Source organism: Nomascus leucogenys, chromosome 2 (assembly GCF_006542625.1).
Source record: "Nomascus leucogenys isolate Asia chromosome 2, Asia_NLE_v1, whole genome shotgun sequence".
Lineage (NCBI taxonomy): Eukaryota > Metazoa > Chordata > Mammalia > Primates > Hylobatidae > Nomascus > Nomascus leucogenys.
This window is the reverse complement of record NC_044382.1, coordinates 77,480,140-77,495,100: the sequence shown is the minus strand read 5'-3', so window position 1 is coordinate 77,495,100 and position 14,961 is coordinate 77,480,140. Positions and strand designations below refer to the sequence as shown.

Here is a 14,961-nt window from a genome sequence, read left to right as displayed (position 1 = left end):
AGTCCCATCTCTGCTCCCATCTCTCCTCCCTCCAAATAGCTAGAATGGTTCTACCTTGCACCCCTGTATCATCAGACTCCACTGTCAGGAGAGAAGCCCGTTTCTCCCCCAGGTAAATCTGTGATTGGCATGCTTGCACTGGCCTGTGCCGGGGTGCTTGCCTGTCACTGAGCTGCTCCCTTCTGGTGGCCCAGGGAACAGGACACATTGCTTCCTTGGACCAGTCTTGCACCTCCCTGGAGTGGGAAAGGGTCAGTCTCCCTATGCTTTGTGGCTGAGAAAAGAGACGCCGTGGCTTCCCCTCAAGGAAAATCAAGCGGTCTCAGCAAGAGCGGGGACAATGAATGACAGGGGCCAGGAGCTTCCCAGCCAGTGTCCCCCTCCCACCGCCAAGTGGGATCCCAAATTGGGCATTACAGAAGCAGGAGGAGCCACTGAGTAGCAACAGACAAGTTGTGACACTTGCTTAGTTAATAGATCCTTCAGCTTATTCATTTATGAACACAGCTGAGGAATTTGCACATTTCAGATTGCACTGGGTCGGAGTTCTAGCAGCCCCTCTGAAAGGTAGCCTGCCTCCCATCTGGCCCTCCTGCCTCCCACCAACAAGCAAGGTGAACAATGCCACTTCTTCAGCAACCCCCAGACTGACCGCTCACCTGGCCCTGGATTGCTCCACACAAGCACAAGCTCATTAACCTCCCAGTCCCCTGGAGTCAGCTAGGGACTCAGACCCAGGGCAGCAGAGGCTTGGCCAGGACCCCACATGGCTGTGGAGCAGAAGGAGGAAGCTGTGGGTTTCGAGGGCCCAGCTGATCAAAACAGGCCCTATCTTTTATCTGGGAGCTGTGAGCTGACCTCTCTCCCTCCTCCCTATCCGCATTCCCACCATGTGACAATCAAGGCCCCTCCAAACACACACTGAGAGCGATAGCACGTCTCGCTGGCTATTAATTAAAAAAATAAGTAGGGAACAGTTGCTGTTCATTTGCTTGGCTCCCTGCTCACAGAACCATTGCAGATTACCTGTGCTAATTAACAGAGGGCATGTGCACGCGGGGAATGCACTATTTTGTGAGCGACTGATCCGTGGCAACCAGTGCTGCAATCAGCCCCGGAGGGCCTCAGGAAGCCATTCCGAAGGGTGGCCGTTTGTTGATGGCATTCATGCAGTCTCTCAGAGTAGACAGCCGACGCAGGAAGGAGGCAGGCATTAAAAGCAATGAAGGAGAGAAACAGAAAGAAACAGACACTTACAGAGCTCACCCAGGGCCGGGGCTCGTGATGGTGCCTTCTTAGGTATTCATATCTTGTTTAACATCTGTGACAGGATTATCGCATAGGTGGTGTCATGTCATCTTCCCCAACCAGGCCGAGGGATGTCAAGTGACTTGTCCAAAGCCAGGGGACCATGTTACCTACTATATCAGTCCACTAGGGCTGCCATAACAAAATACCACACACGGGGTGGCTTCAACAACAGAGATTTGTTTTCTCACAATTCCAGAGGCTGGAAGTCCAAGATCAAGGTGTTGGCAGGTTTGGTTTGTTCTGAGGCCTCTCTCTTTGGCTTGCAGACAGCTGCCTTCTTGCTTTGCCCTCATATGGCCTTTTTCTGTGTCTGCATCCTTTGGTGTGTCTCTCTGTGTGTCCAACTTTCCTCTTATAAGGACACCAGTTAGATTGGATTAGTACCCTCCTCCACAGCCTCATTTTAATTTAATCACCTATTTAAAGGCCTTATCTCCAAATACAGTCGTATTCTGAGGTACTGGGGATTAGGGTTTCAACAGATGAATTTGGAAGGGATAAATTCAGCCTGTAACCTTTTTGTTTTGTTTTGTTTTTGGTTTTTTTTTTTTTTGAGACTGGGTCTTTCACCCAGGCTGGAGTGCAGTGGTGTGAACACAGCTCACTGCAGCCTCAACCACCTGGGCTCAAGCAATCCTCCTGCCTCAGCCTCCTGTGTAGCTGGGACTGTAGGCATGTGCCATTGTGCCCAGCTCATTTTTTTTTTAAATTTTTTTGTAAAGACAGGATCTCACTTTGTTGCTCAGGCTGATCTTGAACTCCTGGCCTCGAGGAGTCCTCCGAGCTTGGCCTCTGAAAGTGTTGGGATTACAGGCGTGAGCCACTGTGCCCGGCCTCAGCCTGTAACGCCTACTCAATTCAGCAGATGTCGTGACAAGCTTCTGGGTGCCGAACACTGAGTAGTGGGGGAGAGACACGCATGTTCAGGCAGAATTCAATGCTTTTTAGACATTTTTATTTATTTGTAAACTCTCAAACAGAATGCTCACAGAGTGCCAGTTACACAGGGCCTCTATTTTGAATGCTTTACAGTATGAATTCATTTAATCATTGTAATAACCATAGGTAGTGGGTGCTATTCTTATCCTCATTGTACAGATGGAGAGACTGAAACCCTGAAGGTTAACTAACTTTTTGAAGGCAGTGGTGGCAGAGGCAGAGCCGAATTCAAGCCTGTCATGACTTAATCCTTTGGTGTTATTTTTCTCTTCTTTAAGGACAAACAGAGAATGAGGGCAGACGAGATCAAAGATGCCATCTATGTGACCATGGAGATCCTGTCCAACTGGGGCAACTCATGGTGGGTGGGTCTCACAGAAGTCGAGTTCTTTGACTTGAATGACACAAAGCTTTATGTGTCACCTCACGACGTGGATATCCGGAACACAGCCATGCCTGGGGAGCTGGGCCGCCTCGTCAACAGGAACTTAGCTGTGAGTGGAGGGAACACTGGATTGCTTCTTGGCTGTGTATTCCCATGCATTTTCTCTGCCCTTGATAAATCTGTGTTAAGGTTATGAGTGGAGGGAGGGGAAGAACAACAAAATCTGGCCAGGTATGGAGGCTCACACCTGTAATCCCAGCACTTTGGGAGGCTGAGGCAGGCGGATCATTTGAGGTCAGGAGTTCAAGACCAGCCTGGGCAACAAGGGAAAACCCTGTCTCTACAAAAAACACAAAAAATTAGCCAGGCATCATGGCTCGTGCCTGTAGTCCCAGCTACTTGGAAGGCTGAGGTGGGAGGATCTCCTGAGCCCAGGGAGATTGAGGCTGCTGTGAGCTGTGACTGTACCACTGTACTCCAGTCTGAGCAACAGAGTAAGATCCTGTCTCTAAAAAAAAACAAAAATAGGCCAGGTATGGTGACTCACACCTGTAATCCCAGCACTTTGGGAGGCCGAGGCGGGTGGATCACTTGAAGTCAGGAGTTCAAGACTAGCCTGGCCAACATGGTGAAACCCCGTCTCTACTAATAATACAAAAATTAGGCAGGCATGGTGGCACATGCCTGTAATCCCAGCTACTTCTGGAGGCTGAGGCAGGAGAATCACTTGAACCCAGGAGGCAGAGGTTACAGTAAGCCGAGATTGTGCCACTGCACTCCAGCCTGGGTGACAGAATGTGACTCTGTCTCAAAAAAAAATAAATAAGATAAAATCTACCAGGGTTATTCATTTGGGCAAAGTTGGGCAGGAGCCTGAGGGAGTGGTGCTGGCAGAGGCCCCAGACACTCTCTCCCTAAGCTGTTTCCCAGCCCCTGCTCTGTGGGTTTTTCTTGGGGGAGCCAATTCACCTTCTTTTATCCACCTTGCAGTTTTCCACAGTCACCATCAAACACTGGACCTCAGGGGTCATTAAGGTTAATGGATGTTCTTTGTAGTTGAAGAAACTACAGCTTGGAGAAGGGCATTGACTTGGCCAAGGTCATGCAGCTGGAAGGTAGTGGAGCCAAGTTCACATCGGGCAGCCTGGGCCAGGACCCTTGCCCATACACCCTCAGGACCCTGCTGCCCTAGGTCGTGAGGTGCACACTCCACAAACGTTGAATGTTTCTTTCCTTTAAATATCTAGCAGAGCCAGGTACAGTGGCTGACACCTGTAATCCCAGCACTTTGGGAGGCCAAAGTGGGCGGATCACCTGAGGCCTGGAGTTCAAGACCAGCCTGGCCAACATGGCGAAATCTTGTCTCTACCAAAAATACAAAAATTAGCTGGGCGTTGGGGCGCATACCTGTAGTCCCAACTACTTGAGGCTAAGCCAGGAGAGTCGCTTGAACCTGGGAGGGGAGGTTGCAGTGAGCCAAGATCATGCCACTACACTCCAGCCTGAGCGACAGGGCAGGACTCCGTCTCAACAAATAAACAAACAAACAACAGAATTTACAAAAAAAAGATAGGGGAGGGTAGTGGCATTTTTTCCTTCCTGCTACTTGCAAGTTGTACACAAGAGACTGTGAGCTAAACTGAGCCAGAGTAGCAGCCACGTCATCTTTCCTATGCTGGGCCTCAGCTTCATTCATAATTATCTCCTGGGAGACCCGGGAAGATGTTGTTATTGCGTGATCATAGCTCACTGCAGCCTCAAACTCCTGGGCTCAAGCTGTCCTCCTGCCTCAGCCTCCTAAATGGCTGGGACTACAGGCACACAACACCACATCTGGCTAATTTTGTAAAATTTTTTATAGAGATGGGGTCTCACTATGTTACCCGGGATGGTTTCCGTGGCCTCAAGTGATCCTCCTGCCTCAGCCTCCCAAAGTGCTGGGATTATGGGCATGAGCCACCATGCCTAGCCTTTGCTGTTATTGTTATTATTATTAATAGTATTAATGCCATTGGGAAAAGTAGTTAGTGTTATTCCCATTTTAAAGAAGAGGAAACAAGAAAAGGGGTTTTTGAAATCTCTGGTTCTAGAGACCCAGATTCTGTTCTTGACTCTGGCCTTGGCAACTTGCCTGCCTTCTCTGAGGGTGGGTTTTTTTTTTTTTGAGACGGAGTCTTGCTCTGTCCCCCAGGCTGGAGTGCAGTGGCGCAATCTCGGCTCACTGCAAGCTCTGCCTCCCAGGTTCACGCCATTCTCCTGCCTCAGCCTCCTGAGTAGCTGGGACTACAGGCGCCCGCCAACACGCCCGGCTAATTTTTTTTTTTTTTTTTTGTATTTTTAGTAGAGACGGGGTTTCACCGTGTTAGCCAGGATGGTCTCGATCTCCTGACCTCGTGATCCACCCGCCTCGGCCTCCCAAAGTGCTGGGATTACAGGCTTGAGCCACCGCGCCCGGCGAGGGTGGGTTTTTCTGCCTGCTGAAAAATGGGAGATTGGGTCAATCATCTGTTCAGATTCTTAGATTTCCAGCAGCAGAAACTGAGTCCAGCTCAGTTAGCAAATGTTTAAAAAGTAAATGTGTTTCAAGTCTTTTGAGTAGCTAGTGTACTCAATGCCACGCAGGCCAGGAGAGGACGGGCCTTGTGGGAAAGTTGGGGTTTTAGGGAGCATCCCGGAATGCTGGCCACCACAGGTGTGGTCTTCTTTTGGGAGTGGGAGATGAACAGGAGGATGTGAGATCCTTCTGGAAAGATTCTTCTCTTGGACTTGAGGTTCTGGGGGAGATCGTGCTGTCCTACTTAAAGAGTTGACTCTTTTGGCCTTTGTGTTAGTGGTCACTTCCATGGCATCCGAAACCATGACTAACTTACGTCCTAAACTGGGTCATGACTGAAGGTTGGGGGCTGCTTTCAGAGAAGGGAACAAAATGAGAAGCGGAGATGGAGAAAAGGATAAAGCTTCATTCCCTTAGTTCATACAACAACCATTTATTGAGATGCCTCGGCAGTGTCGGTTGGCTGGTTGGTTTGTCCTCGCAACTCTCTGCTGGAAATAGTCTCAGGAGAGGAAGGCTGATGGACCAGACTGACTAGGGCAGGACATCTTGATGCCAGTTCCACTAAGATGCCCCAGCGGGGCAGGAAGAGATTCTCCCTAAAGGAGTTCAAGATTGCTTAGAAAAGGTGTAATATATGTCACAAATAAAAATAAAAATTAAGAAATTCAAGATTGCCACTCAAAGAAAGGCGGGCTGGATGCTAGATAGCTGAGAAGCAACAACTGGCCGCAGGGTTGGACTGGGTGGGTCTGACTCCCCTTCTAGATCAGCAGCTATGTGATCTCAGCCCTCAAAAGACACAGTCCCTGAGCTGTGGATAATGGCTGCCTGGGTGCTGTGGCCTGGCCTATCCCTGCTCTGCCTCCAGATTCAAGTCTATGGGCTCCCATGCTTGCTGCTGGGACTTGGCCCAGCCCTCACCACCCCTCCTCTGCCCCACTCTTGCAGAAAGCAATGGCATTTTGGAAGCCTGCTCTCCAGAACAGAGCACACTAGGGACAATAAAAAGCATCATTGGATTTGATGGGGACCAATTCTGATGATTGCTTTCCCTTTCTTCTGTTTAGCAGAGACTGGGGCGCTTTGCCATGTGATGGCCCACGGTTTTGGTGTGTTTGAGGTTTTTATTTTTTGGCCCTGTGACTGGGACGTGAGGCAGCTGTGTCACCCTGGGCTGCTGGGTCTCTGGGCTCATTCGCAGGAAGGCTGGATTCCCCCTTCTTCCCTGACTCAGGGCTTCCCTGCATCCTGGGTCCCAGGCCCGGGGCTACCGGAACACACTGCCTCTCAGAACCATCTAATTGCACCGGCGTGTGGCAGCCACAGCCTGGTGCATTGCCTCGTTTAACCCTCACATGAACCTTGGGATGACTCTCCTCATTTTATCAATGAGAAAAAAGCAAGATGCAGTGAGGAAGAGGCACTTGCCCCAGGCCATGCAGCATGGCTGATAGAGCTCACCCGACAGCCGAGGTACCTAGAAGCGGAGGCTGGGTTTGAAAGAGAAAATGCTTCGGTGGAAGTGAATTGGGGCATTCAAAAGATGTGGGAGTGCCCCAGCCTCTATGGAAACTCCACCCTTCTGTGCCCGTACTGTGTCTCTCATTGGCTGCATCCCAGCCCAAGGCCTCAAGATGACTGCAGATTTATACACCCAGCCCTGTCTGCCCCTCTGAGTTCCTGACATGAATGTCAGCTTCCTGCTTGACATCTCTTGGATCTCTACTGGCCATCTCAGACTTCATTATTATTATTACTATTATTATTATTATTATTATTATTATTATTTTTAGAGACAAGGTCTTGCTCTGTTGCCCAGGCTGGAGAGCAGTGGTGCAGTCATTGTTCACTGCAGCCTCAACCTCCTGGGCTCAAGCCACCCCCCAACCTCAGCCTCTCAAGAAGCTGGAACTACAGGCACACACTACCACACTTGGTTAATTTTTTTTTTATTTTTTGTAGAGATAGGGTCTCACTATGTGGCCCAGGCTAATCTCAATCTCCTGGTCTCAAGCAGTCCTCCTGCCTTGGCCTCCCAAAGCACTGGGATTACAGGCATCAGCCACCATACCCAGCCCATTTCAGACCTCAGAGATTTAAAACTTAAGTTTTGATTCCCCTGCCCTCTTCCCCACATCACTTCTTCCTCCAGTATTTCTTGTTCAGTAGCCAGCATTGCTGTTGACTCAGATGTACCACCTAGAGTCTTCCTTGATTGCCCTAGGAAATTATGAATTTCCTATGAGTCTAGAATTATTTCCAAATAAAAAGTAAAAATATATATATATGTGTGTATTGCACACTTTCATGTATTGGGGATTGATATGGTTTGACTGTGTCCCCACCCAAATCTCATCTTGAATTGTAAAAATACCCACTTGTCAAAGGCAGGGCCAGGTGGAGATAATTGAATCATGGGGATGGTACATTTGGGCACAGTGGCTCACACCTATAATCCCAGCACTTTGGGAGGTCAAGGCAGGAGAATCACTTGAGGCCAGGAGTTTGACACCAGCCTGGGCAACATAGTGAGACCCTATCTCTACAAAATAAATAATAATTAAAAAGAATTAACATGTATGTGTATGTATATTTATGTGTATATATATGTGTGTGTGTGTGTGTGTGTGTGTGTGTGTGTGTATGTGTGTGTATATATATATCTCACATTGTACCCTGCCGCTACTTAAAACATGTCCACTGTGACTTCTGTTTACCTTTGGAAATAAAGCCCAGGTGCTTTCCTATGGCCTGGGGTCTCTCTATGAACAGGCCTCCACCTCCCCCTCTGCCTACTTCACACACCCATGCTTCACACCCAGGCTCCAGCAGCCTTGGGCCTGCCCTCTCTTCTTCCAGCCCACCAACCTCATTCCTACCTCTCCAAAACCCTTTCCTCCAACTTTTCACGTTGCTTCTCCACATTCAGATTTCAGCCCTAATATCACTTTCTCAGCAAGACTTTCCCTCACCCAACAATCTGGAGGAGTACCTGTTCCCTCCCACCCTGGTCACTATCACATCATCATTTTTCATTTCTTCAGAGCACATCTCACGGTAAGAAATGATCTTGTTTACATGTATATTATGTCTCCCCAGTTTAGCTGAAAATTCTTGTCTGTCCTGTTTATACTGTATCCCCAGTACATAAAAATGTGCCATACATTTTTTTTTTTGTTTTTTAAACAGAAACATAGCTTACTGTTTTTTGTTGGTGGTGTTTAAGCTTACAATTTTTAAACTTTTTATTTGGAGATAATTATAGACTCACAGGAATTTGTAAAATAGTACAGAAAACAGAAGAACAATAGAGAAAGTCAATGAAATCAAAAGTTGGTTCTTTGAGCAGATTAACAAATTGGCAAACCGTTAGCTAGACTAACCAAAAAAAGATGGGGGAGAAGATTAAAATTACTAAAATCAAGAATGATAGAACATTGCTATTGACCTTACAGAAATAAAAAGAATTACAAGGGAAAATGAAATTAAGAAACAATTATGTTTACAATAGCATCAAAAGAATAAAATACTTAGGAATACATTTAACAAAAGAAGTACAAAATGTATACTCTGAAAACTACAAAACATTGTTGAAAAGAAATCTAAGATCTAAGAAACTGGAAAAGCATCCCATGTTCATGGATCAGAAGACTTAACAGTGTTGAGATGGAGATGATAATACTTCCCCAAACTGACCTATCACTATCAGAATCTCAGCTGACTTCTTTGTACAAGTTGACAAGCTGATTCTACAATTTATAGGGAATTTCAAGGGACTCAGAACGCTAAAACATTATTGAAAAAGAATAAAGTAGAACTCACACTTCAATTTCAAAACATACTACCAACTCTGCAGTAATAAAGACTGCATGGTACTGGCATAGGATAGACATCTAGATCAATGAAATAGAATTGAGCATCCAGAAGTAAACCCATGGATTTATAGTCAATTGATTCCAACAAGGATACCAAGACCGTTCAATGGGAAAAGCATAGTCATTCAAAAAATGGCCTTGGGACAAATGCGTTTCCACATGCGAAAAAATGAAGGTAGACTTCCACCATATGCCTTATGCAAAACTAACTCAATGCATCAAAGACCTAAATGTAAGAGCTAAAACTTTGAAACTCTTAGAAGAAGACAAAGGTATAAATCTTGAAAGCCTTGAATTTGTTAATGAAGTCTTAGCTATGACATCCAAAGTACAAGCAACCAAAAAAAAGAAAAAAACAGATAAATCAGACTTCATCAAAATTAAAAACATTTTTGCTTCAGATGACACTATCAAGAAAGTAAAAATACAACCTACAAAAAGGAGAAAATATCTGCACATCGTATATCTGATAAGGGTCTAATATTCAGAATATACAAAGAAAAAAAACTCTAATGACAAAAAGATGAACAACCCAATTAAAATATGGCCAAAGGACTTTGAATAGACATTTCTCCAAGAAGATGTACAAATGGCTAATGAGCACATTAAAGATACTTAATATCATAAGTTGTTAGGGAAATGCAAATCAAAACCACAATGAGATATCACTTCACACACGCTAGGATAGCTGTAATTTTAAAAAAGAAAAGAGAAAATAAGTATTGGTGAGCATGTGGAGAAATTGGAACCTTCATTCTTTGCTTGCGGAAATGTAAAATGGCGCAGCCCCTGTGGAAAACAGCTTAGCAATTTCTCAGAAAGGTAAATGTAGGGTTACCCATGACCTAGCAATTCCATTCCTAGGTGCATACCCAAGATAACTAAAAACATGTTTATTTAAAAAAAAAAAACTTGTACATGCATGTTCATAGCAGCATTATTCAGAATAGCCAAAAAGTAGTAGAAACAGCCAGATGTCCATCAATGGATGAATAAAGAAAATGTAGTATTTCCACAAAATGGAATATTATTCAGCCCTAAAAAGGAAAGAAGTATTGCTACATGCTACAACCTGGATGAACCTTGAAGACATTATGCCAAGTGAAAGAAGCCAGACACAGAAGGCTATATGTTGTATAATTTCATTTATATGAAATGTCCAGAATAGGCAAATCTGAAGACAGAAAGTAGATTAGTCATTGCCAGGGGCTGGGAGGAAGCAGGAATGGGGAGAGACTGCTAATGAATGTGGTTATCTTTTGGAGGGTGGTGAAAATGTACTGGAAGAAGATAATAGTAATGGTTGAACAACCTTGTGAATATACTAAAACACCAGTGAACTGAACGCTTTAAAGTGGCAAATTTTATGCTATGTGAATTATATCTCAATTTAAAAAAAAAAAAGACAGAGAAGTCTTATACACCTTTCCCCAGCTTTCCCCAGTGGTAAATCCTATGTAACTGTAGTACATAGTCAAAACCAGGACCTTGACATTGGTATAATGTACAGACCTTCATACATTCACTTGTGTGTACATGTATATAGTTCTTATGCAGTTTTATCACACATGTAGATTTCTTTCTAAAGTTACAGACATCGAGATACACAGCAGTTCCATCACCACCAAGGAGTTCCTTTGGGCTCCTCCTGTATAGCCACACTTCCCCATGCCCAGTCCTGACAATGGAAACCACTGATCTGTTCCTCTACCTACATTTTGTCATTTCAAGAATGCTACGTAAATGGAATCATACCATTTATATAGCTTTTTTTTTTTTTTTTTTTGAGATGAAGTCTCACACTGTCACCCAGGCTGGTATGCAGTGGCGCCATCTCGGCTTGCTGCAACCTCCACCTCCCGGGTTCAAGCGATTCTTCTGCCTCAGCCTCCCGAGTGGCTGGGACTACAGGCGTGTGCCACCACGTCCGGCTAATTTTTATATTTTTAGTAGAGACGGGGTTTCACTATGTTGGCCAGGCTGGTCTTGAACTCCTGACCTCATGATCCGCCCACCTCGGCCTCCCAAAGTGTTGGGATTACAGGTGTGAGCCACCACGCCCAGCCAATTTATATAGCATTTATGTCATTACCAGAGTTGGTAACCTTTCTGAGACTCGCTTTTTTCACTCAGTGTAATGCCCTTGACATCCTTCCAAATTGTTGTGTGTGTCAATAGTTTGTTCCTTTGTAATGCAATAATTTATTAAATTGGAGCTACTTCTGAGGGCAGCGCAGTATCTCCCTGCGGGTTGCTATTCAGTGTTATGTTAATGCTGGAGTTTAAAAGCCACCTTTGATTTAGGAGTTAGAAAGTTACCTGCTCAGAGAAGCCTTCTTTAACCATCCATTATAAAATAGCTGTTCCATGGGCCATGAATAATTTTCTCTTATTTTTTTCCTAGTATGTGTTCCTGCTTGATTTTTTTTTCTTGGAAACATTACCTGTTTGCCTTCCCTCATAGCACAGAGCTGCTAGGACCTGGTGGGTCAGGTTCCCTTGCACATGCCCCGGGTCTGGCTCAGCATCAGTCCCCCAGGAGGGACACTGTACAGTGTTTGTTGGGCAAGTTATAGAGTAGATGTGTCAGTGCCCGCTTCCACCCTTTTGTCCTAGCACTTCAGGGCATGCTGACTGCTTTTCTGAATGGCGGCATTGAGATTTCTTTCCTGGAGGATTCTTTTTGTGGCCTCCAGGGCCCGCTTTACCTCCCATACAGAGAGAAATAGAGGCCCCCCAGGAGCAGCACTCAACCAACATTGGTGGGAGTTGGAGTATAAATTCCCTAGCTCCCTGGCCCCATTGGTGCAGTCACTCTGACGCCTGTTCCACCCAGGCTCCCAGATTCCCTGGGGGGATTAAGTTCCAGTTGCCCACAAGAGCAGCTGTCTTGATAACATACCCTTTATGAGCCACCTTCCCTGCCTTGTCTCACTTCCCAACTCTCCCATTGATATTTTCTGCTCTGTCTAAATAAGCTACTTACACGTAGATCCTTGCCTCAGGGTCTGCTTCTAGGGGAATCCAGAGACAGAATGAATTAATGCATGAAAGATGGAGGTTTGGATCCTCACTCCACCACGTAGGCGCTGCGCAACCATAGGTGATCCCATCCCTCGCTGAGCTTTGGCCTGTTTTGGTCAGTAGCACATACGTTACAGCAATGCCCACCTCCTGGGGTTTCCAAGTGAAAGAAGCCATGAACCAAGGGCGGTAACAGCAGCATGAAGGCGCCCAATTCCCGTTCTGCCATATTCCTTACCCGCTGTGTTGGGGAGGGAGGAGCTGCAGACGCTCTGCCTCCTGCCCTGGCACCGAGGGGTTTTCCCAGCATGTGCCAGGTCAGCCCTGGGCAGCTTCCCATCAGCCTTTCTCTCTGAGATCCTGTCTGTGGAGAGAAAACATCAGAAGGCTGGGTTGCTAATGAGGCCCAGAGTTATCCGCAGGTTAATGTTCTTTGACTTTGAACACCACAATTCCCACTTAGCCCTCCTGTTATTCCTCCTGCTGACAGAAATGTGAAGGGAAATCAATTACAGTCCCCTAGCCCACATCTAAGGGTCAGCCATCAGTCTCTTCCTTTGTCAGGCAGCCACAGTGCCCCATTTTAGGCCCCCACTCAGCAAAGGAATGAGACTCACCCGCTGGATTTGGGGATGTGGTTTCTTGACCCCTTGCAGCTGCCCAGAGCACTAGAAGTTCTTGTAGAGCTGGAGAAACTTGCCAGAATAAGTCAGAACCCCTTGAACTCATCGTTCTCCCTTAACAAAAGCCACCTCCTCCCTCCTGAAAGGCACCATTGTCACCGAAACAAGTCCCCTTTGTCCTCCACCGCAGCTGGAGCCTGGGCCTCCCATCTCCTGGGGGCCGATAAAACCCCAGATCAGCCAATCCTCCCTCCCTGGCTCTGTCAAGTAGCAGGCACGTTCCTGGTGACGGGGAGTCTGTTGAGATGTTCTCAAATGCAGGGTGATGCCCCTTTGAGATAAAAGGGACAACTCAGCCAGTGTCAGGCCTGCGGAGGTTGCTTATTGGCAGATGGGACTTGCTGCTGCTGCTCAGCCCCTAAACAAGGACTGCGGACTCAATGCCTACAGGAGCCAGGCCAAGGCAGAAGAGGGAAGCAAGGTGGATGTGAAGCAGTAGGGAGTGGTGGGGACTGTGGAGCCCTGGGAAATGGCGGACTTCAAGGGCTGCACACTCTTGGCTCCAGGAAATGGCCATCAGGGCTCCTGAGCTGCCATGTCTTCCAAGTCTGCAGAGGGGTCAGAAATCTGGCTGTTTGGAGAAATCTCCCTCCTCCACCACCACCTTTTTTTGAGACAGAGTCTCACTCCGTCACCCAGGCTGGAGTGCAGTGGTGCCATCTTGGCTCACTGCAGCCTCCACCTTCCGGGTTCAAGCGATTCTCCTGCCTCAGCCTCCCCAGTAGCTGGAATTAGAGGCCCACCACCACGCCCAGCTAAATTTTGTATTTTTTTTTTCTTTTAGTAGAGACGGGGTTTCACTATGTTGGCCAGGCTGGTCTCGAACTCCTGACCTCAAATGATCCACCCGCCTCGGCCTCTCAAAGTGCTGGGATTACAGGTGTGAGCCACTGCACCCAGCCCTCTTTTTTTTTTTTTTTCTTAGAGACAGGGTCTCACTGTGTTACCCACGCTAGAATGCAGTGGTACCAAACTCCTGGGCTCAAGCGATCCTACCACTTCAGCCTCCTGAGTAGCCAGAACTACAGGCAAACAGTGCCATACCCTGCTAATTTTTAAAATTTTTTTGTAGAGACAAGGTCTCTCTATATTACTTAGGCTGGTCTCTAACTCCTGGCCTCAAGTGATCCTCCTGCCTCAGCCTCCCAAGTCACTGGGCTTAAAGGCATGAGCCACTGCACCTCTGTGAATCACCCCATTTTTAAATGTTGGCAATGAATTTGTGTTTGCTTTTTTGTTGTTGTTGTTGTTTACACTGCATGAACCAAACAAATACCTCTGCAAGCCAGATCCAGCTTACAGTCTCTTCTCTGTTTGTTTTTTTTTTTTTTTTTTTTTTTTTTTGGAGACGGAGTTTGGAGTTCAATGGCACGATCTCGGCCCACTGCAACATCCACCTCACGAGTTCAAGCGATTCTCCTGCCTCAGCCTCCTGAGTAGCTGGGATTACAGGCATGCACCACCACACCCAGCTAATTTTTGCATTATTAGTAGAGACAGGGTTTCTCCATGTTGGCCAGGCTGGTCTCGAACTCCTGACCTCAGGTGATCCACCCGCCTCCACCTCCCAAAGTGCTGGGATTACAGACATAAGCCACCGCGCTTGGCCTACAGTCTCCTCCCTAAAGCTTTAATGAAAGGGCAGATATTAGGAGGCACACTCCATGTGTGCATTCACGTGGTCATTTATTTATTACACAAAGGGTTTTGTTCTTTTTTTTTTTTTTTTGGCATCTTCCATGTGCCAAGGAACTATGCTAAAAGCCTAGGATTCTGGAATAACTAGACACAACCCCTTCCCTTGAGCTCACGGCTGAATGGGGGCATGACATGGACGTGAAAAGAGATGATCGTGGGACACCGAGGTAGGCACCAAGCTTGGGGACTGCAAGTAGCCGAGGGCACTTGGATTTAGCTGAATTCCCCAGATTGAGAAGGTTAGGAAGAGAATTGCAAGCAAGCAGAGGCCCAGCCTGTGCCAAGGCACTGGGTCGAGCCAGCGTGGATGCGTTTGGGAGCAGCTGTGAGTTTTGTCCCAATGGAGAGTGAATAGGTATTGTAGAAAGCCAAGAGGAGGCAGCTGGGGCTGAGAGAAGTCCCCTGGTTTGGCTTTTTCCATCTGTACCCAAAGCACTCATGACATGCAATTTTGTCAGTGCGAATGAGAATGACAGCAAGGCGTCTCTG

At 46.8% G+C, this 14,961-nt stretch overlaps 1 protein-coding gene and 1 long non-coding RNA gene across 2 annotated transcripts in view; one reads left to right on the top strand and one right to left on the bottom strand.

The window, feature by feature from the left end:
• KIAA0556 (KIAA0556 ortholog) overlaps positions 1–14,961 on the top strand; it is a 234,233-nt gene that overhangs the window by 156,503 nt on the left and 62,769 nt on the right. Inside the window, exon 13 of the mRNA XM_030799359.1 lies at positions 2,529–2,744. Coding sequence (XP_030655219.1) covers positions 2,529–2,744 — 216 coding nt within the window. The remainder of the gene's footprint in view (positions 1–2,528; positions 2,745–14,961) is intronic.
• LOC115831446 lies at positions 2,245–13,025 on the bottom strand. The gene is made up of 3 exons (XR_004026929.1): positions 12,709–13,025; positions 12,239–12,451; positions 2,245–2,742 (listed from the first exon to the last, which is right to left on the bottom strand). It is a non-coding gene; the product is annotated as an uncharacterized LOC115831446 (long non-coding RNA).